General features: G+C 37.0%; 1 protein-coding gene across 1 annotated transcript; it reads right to left on the bottom strand.

The window, feature by feature from the left end:
- Positions 1-7,066: 7,066 nt before the first annotated feature.
- LOC141513794 (keratin, type I cytoskeletal 25) lies at positions 7,067-17,580 on the bottom strand. The gene is made up of 8 exons (XM_074223966.1): positions 17,161-17,580; positions 15,694-15,776; positions 13,872-14,028; positions 13,128-13,289; positions 12,904-13,029; positions 11,581-11,798; positions 9,242-9,309; positions 7,067-7,489 (listed from the first exon to the last, which is right to left on the bottom strand). The coding sequence occupies exons 1-8, from the start codon at positions 17,578-17,580 to the stop codon at positions 7,380-7,382; spliced, it is 1,344 nt and encodes a 447-aa protein (XP_074080067.1). The 3' UTR covers positions 7,067-7,379.
- Positions 17,581-18,631: the final 1,051 nt, after the last annotated feature.

The following is an 18,631-nucleotide window of genomic DNA, read 5'->3' as shown; positions in this document are numbered from 1 at the left end:
TCCTGATTCCAGGCCAGCATCCTGTCTATTACCCCACTTAGCTGCTTTGCTTAATTGTGCCAGGCAGGAATGTGCTAAAGGAAAGAAATATGAATATATATGTATATATTAATATATATCTAGATATATATAATTATCCCTGTCCTCAAAGAACTCATATTCTAATGAGGCAAAGACAATGCACAAAAGGAAGCTGAGAAACTGGGGCAAAGGAATGGGGGTGGGGAATCCCACTTCCTCATGAATCAACCCATTTTACTTTGGATTACTCTAACTGTAAGAATTTGTTTTCTTAAATCAAGTTGAAGTTTTGCATTTTCTACCTGTTGCTTCTGGGTCTGTCCTATTCCATAGGAAACCCTCTAAAACAATGGTGTCAGAGTCAAATAGAAAAACATATCCTTGCGAGTACATATTGACTTAGAAAACTACAAATTAACACTATGTATTTTATTTTTATTTTCTTAAACATTTCCCAGTTACATTTTAATTTATGTCTGGCAGCATTCAGGAGTTGTGTCTTGGAGGCTGACTGTTTGACACCTCTGTTTTAAAATATTTGAAGACAATTATTCTTTCCCCACTGAGTCTTCTCAATCAATTAATAAATGTTTAGTAAACACTATGTAACCCACACCTTACTTGGTGCTGAGGCTATAAGTACAATGAATGGAACAATCCTTGCTCACAAGAGGCTTATATTCTAACTCTCTAAACTAAACAGCTGCAATTACATTCATCAGTCAGCATGGACTCAAGATCTATCACCATTCTGGTCACCCATCTTTGAGATACTCTTTGGTTTAACAATGCTTTTCTTAAACTTTCATACCCATCACTGCACTCAATACTCCTGCTATTGTCTGATCAGGGCAGAGTGCAGGAAGACTACTACTGCTTCACGATGCTAAGAAGTGACAATATTCAAGTGACAATATTCAATTTATTTGACTTCAGGTTTAGCATACTACACCATGCCATACTGACTCAACATGCCAGAAGTTTCTAATTTTGGTAATTCTTTATTTCTGCTAAAGATACTTTCTAGTCAATTCTTCGCCAAACCATTGTGTAGTGTTCTTTTGATATATTTTGACCAAAAGTCTTTAGTGAGATATAATGGAGAGTAAGGAAGACATATTTGAATCTTCCTTAATTACTGTGTGACCTTGGGCAAGTCACAACTTCTTTGGTCTTCTGCTGCCTCATCTTTTAAAGGATGGAATTGAACTTAATGATACCTACATTTTCCTCATTTTTTTTGTGATTCTATGATCCTACATTCTATACTTATAATTAATACCTTTTCTATTAATCATCAGTTTCAAAAAATTTCACGCAGTATCATCTCAGGAAACAGTTTCATGTCATTTTTCTTAATTGTTTTTTTCATTCTCCTGGGTTCTGAGCTTATGATAAGTGCAATGGCAATATTTATTGCAATAAGGGCGATCCAAAGTGGAATGATGTATACATCATGCTGGCAGTTTTAACTTTGGATATATGAAGGTTTCTTTCCATTTGAGGTCCAAGCTCTCATGCCAAGAGAAAGATATCAATATTGCTTCCTTCCAGTCCTATCTTTATTCTCCAAAATTAGAAGGTAGAGAAGGATTAATTTGAGGCTCTTCTATGATATCCTCAGATACAGGGTGCCCAAAAGTCTGAGGTAGCTACCACTTAATTACAGTAGGTGGCACACTGGATAGAGTATTAGGCTCTGAGTCAGGAAGACAACACTTCCTGAGTTTGAATCTGACCTCAGATCCTTGCTAGCTGTGTGACTTTGGATAAGTTACTTAATCCTTTTTGCCTCAGTTTCCTCATTTGTAAAATGAACTGGAGAAAGAAATGGCAAACTGTTCCAGTATCTTTGCCAAGAAAACTCCAAATGGGGTCACGAAGAGTTGGATACAGCTGAAATGACAAAAAAAATAATAATACACACATACATAGACAGGCATATATACACATATATAGACAGGCATATACATATATATGTTTATGCATATATGAGTTACAGAGGAATAAAGTAGTATACTCTACCTTCAAGGAACTTTCATTTTATCAGATGAGTTTGCATGTACCTATGTACATATATGGTACATAGGTATCTTTTTTGAGTGGAGAGGAGATAGGGAATCAGAAAAGGCAGCAGTTAGCATAGTAACAAAATGCTGAATCTAGAATCAGGAAGACCTGAATTCTAATCCTAGTTCAGAAACTAGCTGTGTGAGGATGGATAAAGTAGTTAACTTCTCTCTGCCTCAGTTTTCTCATTGGTAAAATGGAGATACAATTAACATCTATCTCCCAAGGTTGTTGGCAGATAAATTGAAATATTATTTGCAAAATACTTTGCAAAACTTGTAGCACTGTGTAATTGCTAACTATTATTAGCAATAGAACTGAGCTTTGAAGGGAATTTGACATTTTATTTAGGAGTCAGAGGTGAAGAAATCCTATATTCCTGTATAGGGAACTTTGTATACAAAGACCAGAGATGGGAATTGAGAGTGTCATTTATGAGAAACAGCAAAATTAGTTTATTTTAAAGCAATATTTATTATTCATGAGTCAGCATTTGGGGAGGGCCCATTGGATTGCATAGTTTTATGATACACCTTTTAAAAGACTATTTAACATGTTTGTTCATATAACTTTACAGCCACAATGAATAATATAAATCCAAAGCTTACCATAGAAGTTCTTGTAAGAAATGAATGCTGCATTCATGTTATCTGTTATTTTGCTAGCTTTGTCTTTTGTGAATTTTACTGCTGATTGTTAGGAAAAAAATCTGATGTGATTAAATTTTTTTTAATGAACATGAAAAGTGATTTTCTTTTTTCCCCATTTTCCCCTTATAACAAATATGGAAATTCAAATGAATCAAATTTCTGCATTGTCCATGCTCAAAAAATATTTTTCAATCTGTACCTTAAACTATCATCCCACTTTCAGCCATTCTCTGGAATCATGATTGGTCATTGCACTTATTAAATCTTAAGTTTTTCAAAGTTGTTTGTCTTTGCAGTTTTATTTTTAACTAATTCTCCTGCTTCTGCTTATCTCACTCTGAATTAGTCCATCCAAAGTTTTTCTCTGAAATTGTCCCCTTGATTGCTTTTTACTGAACAACAGTATTCCATTATGCCATGATTTGTTCCATCATTTCATAATTTATGGATAACCTGAAAAAGGCTGGTGTGATTTTCCATAACTTAGTTCCTTTTGGAAACCATAACAGATTCTACTCCCCCCCCCCCAAGTCAGTAAGAGATTCCTATAATTATTTGTAATTCAAATTCAAATGAACTATCATCAAATACAAACGAACTCAGTGTTACTTTTGAAAGACTATTTCATACATGACTATTAGATTTTCCTGCTGGCTTCAAGATTTTCCTTCCCTCCTGATGTTTCCACACTCTTTTCTTTTGTTTCACAGCATTATTTATTGAATTGAAGCTTCTTTGGTTAGTTATTAAATTTTTTTCAGTCTCTTTTCTGGTTTTTCTCTGATATTTCCCTTATGATGAGTTTTTTCCCCCCACCATCTTCTTTTTGATGTTTGTTGTTGTTTTTTCCCTCAATTTGTATTTTTTGCTTGCAGTGTTTGGAGACAGGCCCTTACTCAATTTATTTGCTGAAATTTCTTTGCAATTCAATGGAGTAAACACTGGTTAAGCACCAGCTTTTAGTACTAGGGAGGATGCTAGGTGTTGAACACTGTGGTGAGTCAAAACTGACAGTGAACTAAAACAGTGGCCTCACGGCTGTTAGGAGGTAGGTAATACTTAAATTCACTAGGGAGCAGTGTTGACACGCTGAACACATTTTCCTTCCTACATAATATGTTTTGCAAGCACGTTTTAAGAACTGAGTTTCTATCTAAGCTATGCCATTTGCTACCTTTGTGATGTTAGGCAAATCAGTTGATCATCAATGACAGATTTAGAGCAAGAAAGGTAGAAAGGACCTTAGGGACCTTTGGGACCAACTCCTTCTCCCTCACTTTTATGGATGAGGAAGCTGAGGCATAGAGAGTTTAAATGACTGCCTTGAACTCAAGTCTTCTTGAATCTCCAAGTCTCTGTTTCTTCCTCTGGAACTAGATAACCTCTAAGATTCTTTTCTATCCTAAATCTGTTATTGATGATCCCCTTGAAAATTAACTGCTCCCATGTATACTTGATAATCATATTGCTTGCCTTTTCAAGGGGTATGGGTAGGGGAAAGGGAGAAATTATTGAAACTCAAAGTTTTTAAAAATAAATATTAAAACATTTATATATGTAAAAATGCAATAAGGAGAATTTTTGAAATTTTTTGAGAGAGGTTCTGTTTCTTTTCTGAGGATTCTGCTTTTGGACTGTATTCTATTTTCCAAATCTTACCTTCCTCTTAAAAAAAAACTGACTGCTTCATTTATCTTTCTAAATGTTATTAACCTGGACTTTGTAAATTTACTTTTAAAATATTTTCAGTTATGCTTTTCAAGATAATTGATTTTACTTTATGCTTTTTATTTTATGTATTTAAAGTGGTCGATTGCAAAAGGGATCAAAGACCTAAAGAAAATATTAAGGACCCACCCCTTTATCCAATTAAATACAAGTGAATTAAAAATTCACTAGTACTACTAATAAAGCATTATTGGGTGGTTTCACTAGATCAAACTTGTGATTTAATCAGCATTGGGAACAGCTAGTGTCAAAACTTCCTCTGTGATAGAGACTGGCAACATGTCTGTCCCTCAGTAGATTTAGAGAGTTTCTAGGCACCCTGACAAGGTAAGTATGTTAATGTCTATTAGAGGCAAGACTTGAACCTAGTCTCCTGACTCCAAATTCAGCCTTCTGATCACTAATATCATGCTATCTCTTATTAGTGTTGTATAATTATCCCTACCACATCGTGGGGTCACTGATATTTGGAAATTTTGCATAAAATTTTTTGGTTCTCCCTTTGTACCATAGAAGTCAGAATTGTTATAGTATTAGAAGATAAAATATATTGATACTGAACAAAACTATACAGATGTTTTATTCATTTTTGAGTTTCTAAATATTCTGTCTGCTGACCTTCAGGTATCATCTATGGCTTCTACAAAACTTCTCCAAGATTCCCATTTAATTTCTTATACTGACCTGTGATATATGAAAACATGATGGTGAAAGTTTTGATGTGGAAGGGATGAGTAAATAACATGTAGTAAATTCCAAATTTCGTTTATAAATAGGTAGTGAGGTGGATCAGTGAATAGAATGCTGGTTTTGAATCAGGAAGACTTAAATTCTAGTATGACCTCAGTCATTTACTTGTCTATGACCCTGGGAAACCTACTTAACCTCTATTTGCCTCAGTTTCCTGAGGCAGTCATAATAGTGCTTTCCTCCTAGGGATGGGGTGAGGATCAAATGAGGTAATATTTGTAAACTACTTAGTAGGCACATAGTAGGCACTTAATAAGAGTTTAATTCCTTTTTCAGTGAATATTCATTGTAGTTCAATGGATCCCATAGGATTGAATAAGATTTATTTTTATTTAGATTTACAAGATGTTTTTATATTCCTGTTATATATATGTATATATATATATATATATATATCATAGATTTTCTTTTTTGTGAATGCATATAACTGTCTTGGGAAGCATAACTTTTTTATGAAGAGAAGTTTCAGAACTTTGAGAGGCAGCATTGTGTAATGGTTAGAGTGGCCACAGGAGTTGGAACGACCTAGATCTGAGTCTTGCTTTTGCCCATATCTTGGCTGTGAGTCTGAGCAAGTCCCTTAACCTCTCTAGTGTACCACATTCCTGAATTACAAAAATGTGGCCAATTTACATTGGCCTCATCAGTTTTATTTCTTCCTATACCATGAAATCATAGGACCGGACAAAAATCAACCAACCTACAAATACATCCTCTATTCAAAAAAAATTTATTATTCTGTTATGAAAGTAACTCAGACAGAGGTCCCTTTTTGCAGATGTTTTCAAGGGGATAAAGGAAGACAGTTTGACTATATGACTTAGAAGGTTCCTTTCAAACTTGAGATTCCATGGGGAAAACTTCAGAGAAAAATCTCTTTTAAAGTGCCAAACCATGTTCCATAGGGGAGAAGACTTTGAAGAGAAACATACTTGTATTTACTTGTAAATATTAGTAGGGAGAGTTTCAGGATGAAATTAATGATTTCATGCAAATCAAAAACAAAGATGTGCTTGTATATGTTGGGGACTGGGTCTATTGTTTTATTGTTATGGAGATCTCAGATTGGGGAAATTCCCTCTTTCAAGGCAGATCAGCGCCTTCTTTGCCATTTGTAATCTTAGAGAATTAGAGGTATCAAACATACCTGCTGAAGCCCCAGTGTGGCCCATTGCACCTGAACTAGATTAAAGTGCAATTGAGAAATTATTTGACAAAATAACTAAAAATTCAACAAAATATAGATAATATTACATTTAAAAACTATCAATATGTTATTGGCAATTATCCTTAGGTACAGGCTAATGGTTCCCATTGTTATTCAGTCATATCTGACTCTTCATGACTCCATGGATTTTCTTGGTTGAGATACTGGAGTGGTTTGCCATTTCCTTCTCTAGTGGATTAAGGCAAATAGAAGTTAAATGACTTGCCCAAGGTCACATGCTAGTAAGTGTCTGAGGTCAGATCTGAACTCAGATCTTCCTGATTCCAGACCCAGCGTTCTATCTACTGTGCCATCTTATTGCCCTATACTAGATGTGTGACAGTGTGACTGTATTTAACTCAGTCACCTAACTACCTTCTAACACCTCCCATTAAAGTTCTTTTCTATTTGAGTTTGAAAGCATTGGCCTAGAAAATTGAGAGATTAAGAGATTTATTCAGAAGCCTAAAACCAGATTGTGTCAGAAATGGGATTTGAATCTAGGTCTTCCTGGATGCAAAGACATGTCTGTCTACAATCTCAGGCTGCATATTTTATAATTATGAATGTTGGGGATAAGATAACAACAGACACCAAAGATAACTTGCAAGGGTGAGAAAGTTTATTGAGTACTAAGAAATTCCAACAGATGAGGTCAGGTTGAGTAGTCATCATCATCCTTGAATTACATGGATGATCTAGTTGTAGGTGATGCTGCTTCAAATGATGTTATACCCGATGACATTACCTTTCATGAATGTGTGTGTGTACATTTGTGTATATGGCTAAACAAACTTGGCCACACCTATTGCGCAGAAAGAAACTATATTTCAAGAACTAAAGGGAATAACTGCATTTTTTTTCTCTCCTTAGAGCTGCTTATGTATCCGGATGGTTTCTCAATTCCTCTTCTCTAACGGCATTGAGTATGAGACCCTCATGCTCATCTCCAGTTAATTGCTTGGATTCTTCTCTTCCAGAGATTGGAGCCTGGTAGTGAGGACTTTGCTTCGTTGATCAATTTCCTCAAGCACCTTTTTCACTACAATGGCTTTACCTGACTCTGGAGAGAAAATGGAAAAGAAACCTTTAGAAATTTGGAAGCATCAGAGAGATCCCATCATCCAATGATCCCAATACTGGATGTGTCCTCTAAGAAGGGGTTCTATATCTACAGATATCTGGAGCAAAACTTTGTGTAAAAACAAAATGGGGGTCCATAAATTGAGGAATGACTGATCAAAGGGTGGTCTAGGGATGGAATGGAATGTCATTGCTTTATGAGAAAGGAAGATGAGGGATTCAGAAATCATGGGGGAAACTAATAAGAAGTGATACAGAATGAAGCAGATAGAAGCAAGGGAACACTATATATGGAGAGTCTTCATTAATGGAAATCAGGAATGTCAAATACCCAGCCTTCAAGGTTCCATTTGGCTCTTACTACTATCCAAGTGCCTTAGCCAGATTAAAATGAAATTAGGAAATATTTAACAAAATAAATAAAAATATAATAAAATATAGATAATATAATATTTTAAAATTAAGTCAATATGTGGCCCTCAGAAATCCATATGTTCATATTAATGACCGATTTCTTGCCAACTTATAGTCTTGGACAGTTGACTGGACCACTGAAAGAATAAGTAACTTGATCAGGATGACATATGGCCAAATCCATGAATACCACTTTACCTTTCACAACACTAAAAGACAGTTCAACTCTGATGTACTGTTATGAGCAATCTTCATTTGGTAGAACTGCTAATGAAATATACCTTTCTTTTATCAGCAGGGAGGTGGTAGACTATGGATGAAGAATGCTTTCAGACATGGTTGTTACATTGGTTAACTTTTTTCCTTTAATAGAAGGAAGTGTCCAATTGTGTTGTTGGGAAGGTATGAGGGAGTAAGGGGGGGTATGAAGGATAATAACTATATTGTAAAGTCAAAAGACAATAATAAAACTTAAAAAATATGTGATGAAACACATCCGTTAACTGCATTCTATATCATAGAATTCGAGTTGTTAGATAGGAGACCCTGATACTTCTGGTCATGTTTTTGTATTGCCATTAGGCACGCCTCCTATAGTGATATAATGAAAAGAACACAGATCTGGGAGCCAGCATAAATGAATGAACTAGTGAAAAATGTCCAAAATGTGTAAAAAAGTTAATGAAAATATATGCAAAGCACTAGAAGGCCTGGCTTTGACACTTAGTAAGTATGAGATTTTAATCTTAGCCTGCCTGAGTTATGCTTTCTCCATCTATAAAATAGGGATGATAAAATAAATTTTGACTACTTGTTTTGTAGTCACTGTGGTGAAAGTGCATTGCAAATCTTAAGACATTAGAAAGACATAACTTTTTATTAATATTTACCTAATTAAAAAGATGGACACATGCTACTTTGGGAGGGCTAAATTATCTATCATAAATATCTAAAGACATTCAATTAGTATTTGCTATAATATATTAATTACTTAATTATATATATTATTAAATCAATGTATCATAATAGTTTATTATGTTTCAATTTATATAACTTATATATTATAAATTGCATATTTTATATTTTAGTCAAATGATTACAATGTAAATATTTCTATTTTAAGTTCAATTAAACATAAATTTAGCTCTCCTGAGGGCAAGGCACTGGACTAAGCAGTAGGAAAACTGTGATGAAATGAGGTATAGTCCCTGTCCTTAAGGAGCTAAGAATCTGGGAGGATCTGGTCATGAGATGTGATTTGGAAGGCAGGTTATAATTCAATTAAAGTAGTTTAGGAACAGAGTTTCATTCCAGTTACCTTTAGCTTGAATTCCCAGATTTCCAGAACCGTGATCTTTTGACTTGAAACCTCCAGATTTGCAAGCTCTGTAGGAATAGAGGATGGTTGAGGACATCATAAAGGGGAGAGGCTCAGTGACAAAATCCTGGACTCAGAGGGGATCTCAGGGGCCATGGAGCCCAACCTATCCCTGAAAAAGATTCCCTCTGCAGCTCCCTGGTTCCTTGGAGAAGTCAGGGTCCAGTCTGTGCCTGAAGATCTTTAAGTAAGGAAACCTTGCCACTTCCTTGGCAACTCACTTTCTGGGAATGCTCTAAGTGATGCTTTTCCTGACATTGAGTTTAAATTTGCTTTGCTGAGTCCAACATTCTTTATTCTATCTTCTGGACTCAATCAGAATAGAAACTATCTTTGACAAGACAGCCCTTCAGATGTTTGGATGGCTCTCATTTGCCTCCTATGTCTTCTCTTCTATCATCCCTACTTCTTTCAACCATTCCTTAGAAGTCCTGAACTTGAGGTCTTTCCCAATGCTGGTGAAGACAAAATCTCCTGGCTTCTGTTGACTAGAGTCCTTGAGTCATATTCTCTCTGACTCGATCTCTGTCTCTTTGTCTCTCTTTCTCTCTCTCCCCTCTGTGTCTGTCTGCCCTCCCCCCACCCCATTTCTGTCTGTCTGTCTGTCTTTCCCTCTCTCACTTCTCTGGCTTAGGAAACTTTTGGTATGGAAACTCAACTGTCTCCACCTTTGAAGGCAGTATGATGTATTATGTAGGGTCCTGGAGGCAGGATGATCCTGATTCAACACTCCCCGCCCCCCCCCCCCCTGCGAAGGGAAAGCCTCCTGAGACCTGTCTGTGGGCTCCTAGATGGCTCCATTTTCTTAGAACCCATCCCCAACTTTCTGCCAGTGCCTTCTTTTCCTCTCTTAACTGAACAGTGCCTCTTTCTCTGTTTTGACTCTTAAATCCACTCTTGCCTTCTTAATGGTAAAAGGTTGCTTCTGAGAGGTGGATGACTCTGTGATTCCTGGGTCTTACCATCTGCCCTGAAGCTGGCACTTAAGACCCCTGGCCCTCTCCTACTTCCCTACAGGTTAACTCTACTACACATTGTTTTCCCTGACCAGATATAAGCTCTTTGAAAGTCTTCTTTTTCTTATAATATCCTCACTGACTAAGTAGCACCATATCTGCCCATAGTAAATTTTTTCATTCATTTTTAAATTACTATGTGATCCCAAGCAAGTCAGAACATCCATATCTCAGTTTCCTCATTTGTAAAATGAGGGAGTTAGATTAATTTCCTCTAATGGCCCTTCTAACTCTAAATCTAGGATATTAGCAAATTATAAATAATATTTTTTTGAATATTGCTTGAAGAAGGTGGAGGGGAGAAGCTGAGAAGTTAAGTGTCCCATCTATCTTCTATCAGTCACTTATATATCAGAGATGTGATTTGAACACAGGCCTTCCTGACTTCAAGTCCAGTCCTCTCTGCTGCCTCTTACTATTAGAATTTAAGAACTTTGGTGAGAATTCATTTAGTATATTAAACTTCTAGAAAATACTCAACCACTAAATGAGATTACAGTATTTTTCACTTTTTATATATTAAATGTCTGTCTTTTTAGCATCATGTCTTTTTTTTTTTGAGTGGGATCAGAGAAAGGCAATTAGGTTTAAGTGACTTGGCCAGGGTCACACAGCTAGTGTCTGAGATCAGATTTAAATTCAGGATCTTCTGACTCCAGGGCCAGTGTTCTGTCTCCACTGTGCCACCTAGCTGCCCTTAGTATCATATTTCATATTTTTTCTCTGCTTAGTTTATGATTGAATTTGTCCTTATTTATTTTCTAAGGATCCTGATTTCATATCAAATTCAGTATATTTTGCCTTAGGTAGAGTTTGCTTTACACTGGATGAGAGGAAACTAGCTTTTTTTTTTTTTAGGTTTTTGCAAGGCAAATGGGGTTAAGTGATTTGCCCATGGCCACACAGCTAGGTAATTATTAAGTGTCTGAGGTGGGATTTGAACCCAGGTACTCCTGACTCCAGGGCTGATGCTTTATCCACTGCTCCACCTAGCATGCTCTGGAAACTAGCTTTTAATCAAACACTATATGACAGGAACTCTGCTAAATCCTATGAAAATACCATTTAATTTGATCCTCATAACAACCCTGGGAGGTAGATGCTATTATTATCCCCATTGTACAGAGTAGGAAACTGAGTCAGAGTGAAGTTTAGTGTCTTGCCCAGGATTGCACAGTTTCTAGGTGTCTGAAATCATATTTAAATTCAGATTTTTCTGAGTCCAGACCTGGCACTCCATCCCTGTTCCACCTGGCTACCTACCCTTCATCTCCATCGATCAGGAGGCAGTAGGTTTCGATCTCCTTCTCTAGAGAGACTTTGATATGCAGGAGCTGCTCGTACTCCAGTTTCTGGCCCTCAGTCTCAGTCCTGACCTGCTGCAGTTGCTCCTCCAGGGCCCCGATCTGGGCCTGGATTTGTGAGAGCTGTACACAGTAGTTCCCCTCTGTCTCAGTCAGTGAGCATTCAAGTGAATGTTTCTGTTGTGGGAAAACAAAGAATGTATAAAAATTCATTCAGATCCATAGAGCTGTGGCATTCATTTCATATGGACATGTGTGCAAGTTAAGCCTTGGGATTAAGAGATGAAGAAGTTGAGACTGAGAGGAATAAAATATCTTTCCTAAGATCATGGAGATAGTAAATAGCAGAACCAAAGATTTCAACCCAAGTCCGAATTCAGGACACCTATTCTGCTTTGTAGGAATTGTTATAAAATGTAAAATTCTGAATTTTGAGGTCAATGTTTCAAATTAGGCTTGCTGTGATTTTTCAAACTACTAATATTTTATGATATTTCAATAGTTCCTAAAAAACTCACTGATTTCTCAGTTACTACACTCTGGGGGTATTAAGAAAGTCTGCTTCACTGCCTTTGTGGATTTGACAATCAAAAGTTTATACTCTAGTAGGGGGAGGGGAGGGACATCAAACAGATAAAAAACTGTAATATGAAACAATCAGATGAGTACATAGGAGAAAGTCACAAGAAAATCGAGAATGCAAAGTATAGTTTCTAACTTGGAACAGAAATGAAAAAGGGAAAAAGTCAAAGAAGTCTTAGAATGGGCAATCTAGTTTTAAGAAATAAACTAGGCAGGAAATTATGCAACTTGTTGAGGACGTGGGAAGCACCACGTGGGGTGGTGGGGGTATTTGCTAGAGCTGCAAAGTAAGGTGGCATCAGATAGCTTAGGGTCTTAAAGAGATGTATTTATTTAGTAGGCAACAGATTCACCAAAGCATTAGAACATAATTTTTATTATGTCAAAAGTAGATTGGAATGGGGGAAAAGAACAAAAAAGAAACACCATCTTGAGTGGAACTTTTTAAAGCTGATATAAAAATGATTGAAGCCTCTAAAGCCCTAGGCAGGGTTGAGCAGAACTTGGTACTATGGTGCATGCTTGCTCCTCTGCCTGCCCTATTCACATGGCGACAGCAGCAGGCACCCTCATTCATCTCAGCTGCCCACTTTTAGGGAGCAGCAGGGTAGATACGCCTATCCCGCCCATCCTCACTGCTGTTGTTGCTTGCCCAGCTGATTAGAACACTGAGACCACTGAGAAATCATCCATGTCCTACCGTGGCTAAGAGGGACTGAAGCTCAATTTCTAAGGTTTGAAGGGTGCGTTTCATTTCGGTCAGTTCATTCCGCGCTGATGTAGTGGCCCCGACGTCTTCCGAGATCTGCTGCTGCAGAGATGCACTCTGAAACACCGTGGAAAAAAATCAGCCAAGTCTTAGTTACCGTGACTATCATTGGATCTCCAGATACATCAGAAAAAGACAAACCCAAACAGATTAACCTTTTCATTGAACCAGGCTTCAGCATCCCTGCGGTTCTGCTCAGCCAGGTCTTCATACTCAGCCCTCATGTGGTTCAACAGAAGGGTCAGATCCACTCCCGGGGCTGCGTTCATCTCCACGTTCACGTTTCCACCAGCAGCGCACTGGAGGGCTTGCATTTCCTAGAATCAGAAAGGGGGTTTCTCTCACTTATGAAGACAATATGAAGCACCCAAGTGGTGTAAAGGGCAGAAAACCATGACATCAGGAAAGTGATGTCAGAACTTGAACATAAGATTGATTAAAATAAGGGGAATGTGGTGCAAAGACACCATTCTCACTATTCCATATGACCCCAGTGGCCTGACATAATAAGATCAGAATGATTGGTGATCAATGGGAGACCTTGACTTTTAAGAATCAGATTTTTTTCCGAATCCCTGAGATTTTTCGATGGTATGGTATCATCAACTTTTGATAGTAGTGTAAAGCTAATTAGTTTCTCTCTCAATGGTCTAATTGTCAGGATAGCAATTTTTTGGTAGTGAGGGAAGGGAGGGTGGGAAGAGGGGGGGGGATCCAAATACAGATCCTCCCAATTTTAAATTTACTGCTCTTTTCCGTATTATATTGCTTCCCCAGCTTTTGCCTTGAGGACAATGGGTCAGTTGCATTCCCATAATAGTAGAAAGCTAGTTCACACTATATTTCGGTATGAGTAGTTTATCTCTTTAGAGAGAGAAGAGAGGAAAATGAATTCCTACCTCTTTATGATTTTTCTTGAGGTAAGTCAGTTCCTCATTCAGAGTTTCAAACTGAATTTCCAGGTCCGTTCGGCACAGGGTCAACTCATCTAGGACTCTTCGAAGTCCATTAACATCAGCTTCAACATTCTGGTGAAAAGCTTGTTCACTTTCAAACCTTATTGAAAATGAAATAGATTTTCATTATAGTGAGATAGATTGGGGAAACTCTAATCTACAAAAGAAAGAAGACCCTTTGCTGGCATCCTGTATATGCTGTAGTCACATCCCGAGTTTTCCAACTTGATGAACTTTTATAAAGGTGAATGTACTGCACTGGGGTTTTGAGTTGTCTTCCCATTCTCCTCTCACCAGCCCCTCCCCACCCAAAAGCCAATAAACATGATTGACTATCACAGATTACACTTCCAAGACAATGCCTGACACACATTCCCTCACCATTGCTTCTTATAGGATCATAGATTTTGAGTTATTGTGTACCTTTAGTGAGCACTGAATCCAACCTTTTTATTTTACAGATGAAGAAACTGAGGCTCTAAGTGTCCCTCCTTTAGATTATGATCTCCTCACAGCCATGGACTTTTTGCCTCTTTTTGTATCCCCAGCACTTAACACAGCAGATACTTAATGTTTATTTTTTTCCAGTGGTCACATAGCTACTCTCTGAGGCATCATTTGAATTCAGTTCTTTCTGACTCAAAGTCTACTATAGGAGGCCACTCAGTGATCTAAAATGCATTCAAATCTCAGCATTCTATTTCTATTCTATATTCTATTTCCTACAGGAAATGTTTTCTTCCTGCCCTCTCTCACTTAATTGCTAGTGCTAACATTTGCTTTATGATTTAATTTTATGTTGGCTTCAATAATTTTTTTAACTTTAGATATTATCATCTTACTCAACTTCATTTTGTTGATGAGGAAACTGAAACTCAACGAGCAGAAACAACTTTCCCTAAGGTCAAATAGCTATTAAGTGACAGAGTCAGAATTTGAACCCAGATCTTTAAGACCTAGGATTCTTCTCATCAGTCACACAAGTGTTAATTAGGTAGCATCATTTATCTTGGAACAGTTAGTTAACATAATGGATAGAGCACTGGGTTTGGGACCAGAAAGACTTATTTTCCTGAATTCAAATCTGGCTTCAGACATTTTTATGATCTTACTGGGCTTAAGCTTATTTGCCTTACTTTCTTCATTTATAAAATGAACTGGAGAAGGAAATGAATTATTCTAGTATCTTTGCTAAGAAAATACTAGCTGGTGTCACAGAGAGTCAGACACAATTGGAAATATGACAATACAAAAATATCATCTATCCCATTCTCCAGATTAGCTCCAAATTACTTTTTGACTATTTCTCAAAATCACATATAATCTCAAAAGATGAAGAGTTGCCTCTAAGGTTGCTCAAAAGATGTTATTAGTACTCTCTCCTTTCTCAAAGTATCTTAAGCTTATTTATCTATTCATATGTCTTATCCTTCTATTAGAATGTATACTCCTTGAGGGCAGGGACTAACTTTTCCATTTATCTTTGGATCCTTAGTGTCTGGCACATAGCAGTCAACATAGTTAGGTTAGGTTGGATTTTATTTTTATATTTACTTATTTTTTAAAAATGAAAGAGTTGGACTTCATTATCCCTAAGGTAAATCCACAAGTATTCCAAGAGCATCCCTAACTTTATATCCATTGTAAATTTTAGCTTTTGTAAAATTTGGGAATAATGCAGCCAGAAATATTTGATGAAAGGATCAGTGAGATGATTAATTTTGATGACTTCTGTTTCTCCTCAGTGTCTTTTTGCCACACTTACTTCAGTCTGAAGTCATCAGCTGTGAGTCTGGCGTTATCGATCTGTAGGACAGCACTGGCATTGCTGGTGGTTGAAGCAATGATCTGGAAATGGGAAGGGTTACAACATTCTGACAGTGTTGTTGCATGGGTAATTACTGGAAATTTCATAGTTCCCCCTCCCCCCCTTCTTGAATTGAAAATGAAAGAACTTTAGATTTTCCATGGGGTGCTCAGGTTTATGTTAATGTGAGTATTCCTTTTGTTGTTGAAAATGCCAGCCCCCCTATGCCTTATAAACCTGTAAAATTTAATTTTCTCCTTCTAGGTCTTCTATTCATATGTTAAAATAATGGAAATAATGATCAAAATTAGAATAAATATATTTGATCTCTAGGAGACATTTTTATGATGGGTTAATAAGTTCAGGTTGATAAAAATCAACTGTGTATGTTGATATAGCAGTGTGGTTTATTTTTAAACTTTAATAAAGGCATTAAGGGGAGCCTAAGTGGTTCAGTAGATAGAGCCCTGGGCCTAGTGTTAGGAAAATTGATCTTCATGAGTTCAAATCCAGTTTCAGACATGTTTTTGGTATGTGACCCTTGTCAAGTCACTTAACCTTGTTTGCCTTAGTTTCCTCATCTGTAAGATGAGTTAAGGAAGAAAATGGTAGCCCATTCCAATATTTTTGCCAAGAAAACTCCAAATGGAGTCACAAAGACATTACTGAACAACAAACTTTTTTTTTAAACCTTGTCCCTCAAAAATTCTTTTCTGGCTAGATTTTCTATGGCTAACTATATTTTGAAATACAGGATAGCAGGATTGCTGATTAAGAGCTGGAAATCAACTCATTTGAATTCAATAGGCATTTATTATTGTATTAATTGTAAGGATTTACATAGTACTTTGAAATTTGCAAAACATTATATCTAATTTCATTTGATTCTCAAAATAATGTTCCTACAGAGGTCCTATTATTATCTCCCCTCCTTTTTTTTTTTTTTTAGATTTTTGCAAGGCAATGGAGTTAAGTGGCTTGCCCAAGGCCACACAGTTAGGTAATTATTAGGTGTCTGAGGTCTAATTTGAACTCAGGTACTCCTGACTCCAGGGCTAGAGCTCTATCCACTGCGCCACCTAGCTGCCCCCCTTTTTTTGCAGATGAGGAAACTGAGTTTCCAAGATGTTAAATGAATTTCCCAGAGAAGCAATGCTACTGTTCAAGGCTAGTTCCAATTTCTTATCTCCAGGTCCAGTAATGTCTCTACTACACCAAGTTGACTCAGTTTGCTCATTATTTTTAAGCTGGGGAGTGTGAGACCTTGAGAAGTTAAGTATTATAATGAAGATTATATATATATATATATATATATACATATGTATATTGGACTGGGGTTTGAATCCCAAGTCTTTTGAGTTCAAATTCATCACTCTTTTCATTATGCCAGAGGCTCATAAAAATCATTCCAAATTATTTTCTTACCTGATTCTTAAGATCTTCAATTATTGGTAAGTATCGGCTATAGTCGTGATCAAGCCCCCGGCAAGATCCAGGACCAAATTTCTCATACCACCCTTTGATCTTCTCCTCCAGATCAGCATTTGCCTCTTCCAGAGCACGCACATTATCCAGGTAAGAAGCCAGGCGGTCATTAAGGTTCTGCATGGTCACCTTTTCATTGCCAGAGAGAAGCCCTCCTTCGCTCCCCAAGAAACTAGCACAGGAAGTGCTATTTCCTCCAGTGGAACTGCTCCCAAAAGAACAAGAAAAGCCACTCCCAATGCCAGGCACTCCACATGCATTTCCAGTCCCAAAGCTAGACCCTCCACTAGAGAGCCTAACAGAGCCTGTCGTGGGACGAGAACAAGCTCTCCTGGGACCACTGGAAAGACAAAGAGACATGGCTGATGGAGTATGTATGTCGAGCTGACTTGTGTAGTCCAGAAGTCCAAATAGAGTATTGGTGTTTGAAATGATTTGGTTTGCCTATTTTATAGTCAATTCCTTAGGGTGTTTCTATTTGAATTGTGCCTACCAAGGATAAAACACTGCTTGCCTGTTCAGCAAGTTGCCCTAATTGGATGCTGTTTTGCTTTTATAATTGGCAAATAACTTTGCTGTGTCCATTTCCGTAGGTGGGTGGTTGCCCCTAGGTTGGTTGTTATCTACAAAATGGTATTGGGTGGAGCAATGTCAGATTATCATTACATTTTTAATTTTGGATGAGTAATTCCTCTTAGATTTTGGAAGCTTAAAGTCATTATTCTAAGAGCAGAATGAAAATTTGACTTCATAGTCTTAGAGAATCAAAGAAACTCAGAGCTGGAAGAAACTTCAGTCTGACCTTTGAAATGACCTTGGAAGCAACTCCAATAACCTCCAAATCCTGCTTTGTCATCTCTAGAGAAGAGAAATTGATGACCTTCCAAGACAACTAATTTCGTTTTCAGACCCTTTCAGATATCTGTAATTCATCTTTCTTTACATAAATTTTAAATCTTTCCCTAACTTCCACTCTTAACTTCCAGACCCTGTCTGTAGGGTTAAATTGAACAAGTCTAATCTATCTTTTACATGGCAGTGGTCATCTTTCTCCTATGGTCTTTGATCATGTCTGATTTGCCTTTTTCTTTCAATAACTCATGATTCCTTTGCCTCTATTTTACAATTAAAATAAAAAAGATACTCATAACAAGATCTTGGATGACAAGTCTACATTTCTCAGTGTGCTGTATAGATTATATAAAACTAGAAGACTAATCCCCACATCCAGGTTCCAACCTCTTAGGAATGAAATCTCAAATGCTTGGGTTTATATCTAATGCACATGATAAATACCAGCTTTCCTAGTTTTCTTCCCAACTTGATATAACAAATAGAATTTTTAGAATTGGATCATACCTTAAAGATGATCTTCTCCAACACTGTCATTCTATAGATTTTGAGTGAGGGG

Source organism: Macrotis lagotis, chromosome 2, assembly GCF_037893015.1.
Source record: "Macrotis lagotis isolate mMagLag1 chromosome 2, bilby.v1.9.chrom.fasta, whole genome shotgun sequence".
Classification (NCBI taxonomy): domain Eukaryota; kingdom Metazoa; phylum Chordata; class Mammalia; order Peramelemorphia; family Peramelidae; genus Macrotis; species Macrotis lagotis.
Note: the sequence above shows the minus strand (reverse complement) of the source record. Positions and strands in the feature narration are given on the sequence as shown.

Bases quoted from the DNA above. Each gene is read 5' to 3' on its own strand.
- LOC141513794 (XM_074223966.1), bottom strand. From the start codon at position 17,580: ATGTCTCTTTGTCTTTCCAGTGGTCCCAGGAGAGCTTGTTCTCGTCCC. The intron at 14,029-15,693 runs GTAAGTGTGGCA...ATTTTCAATAAG, and splicing joins GCTGATGACTTCAGACTGAA to GTTTGAAAGTGAACAAGCTT. The intron at 13,290-13,871 runs GTAGGAATTCAT...TTCTGATTCTAG, and splicing joins TCAAGAAAAATCATAAAGAG to GAAATGCAAGCCCTCCAGTG.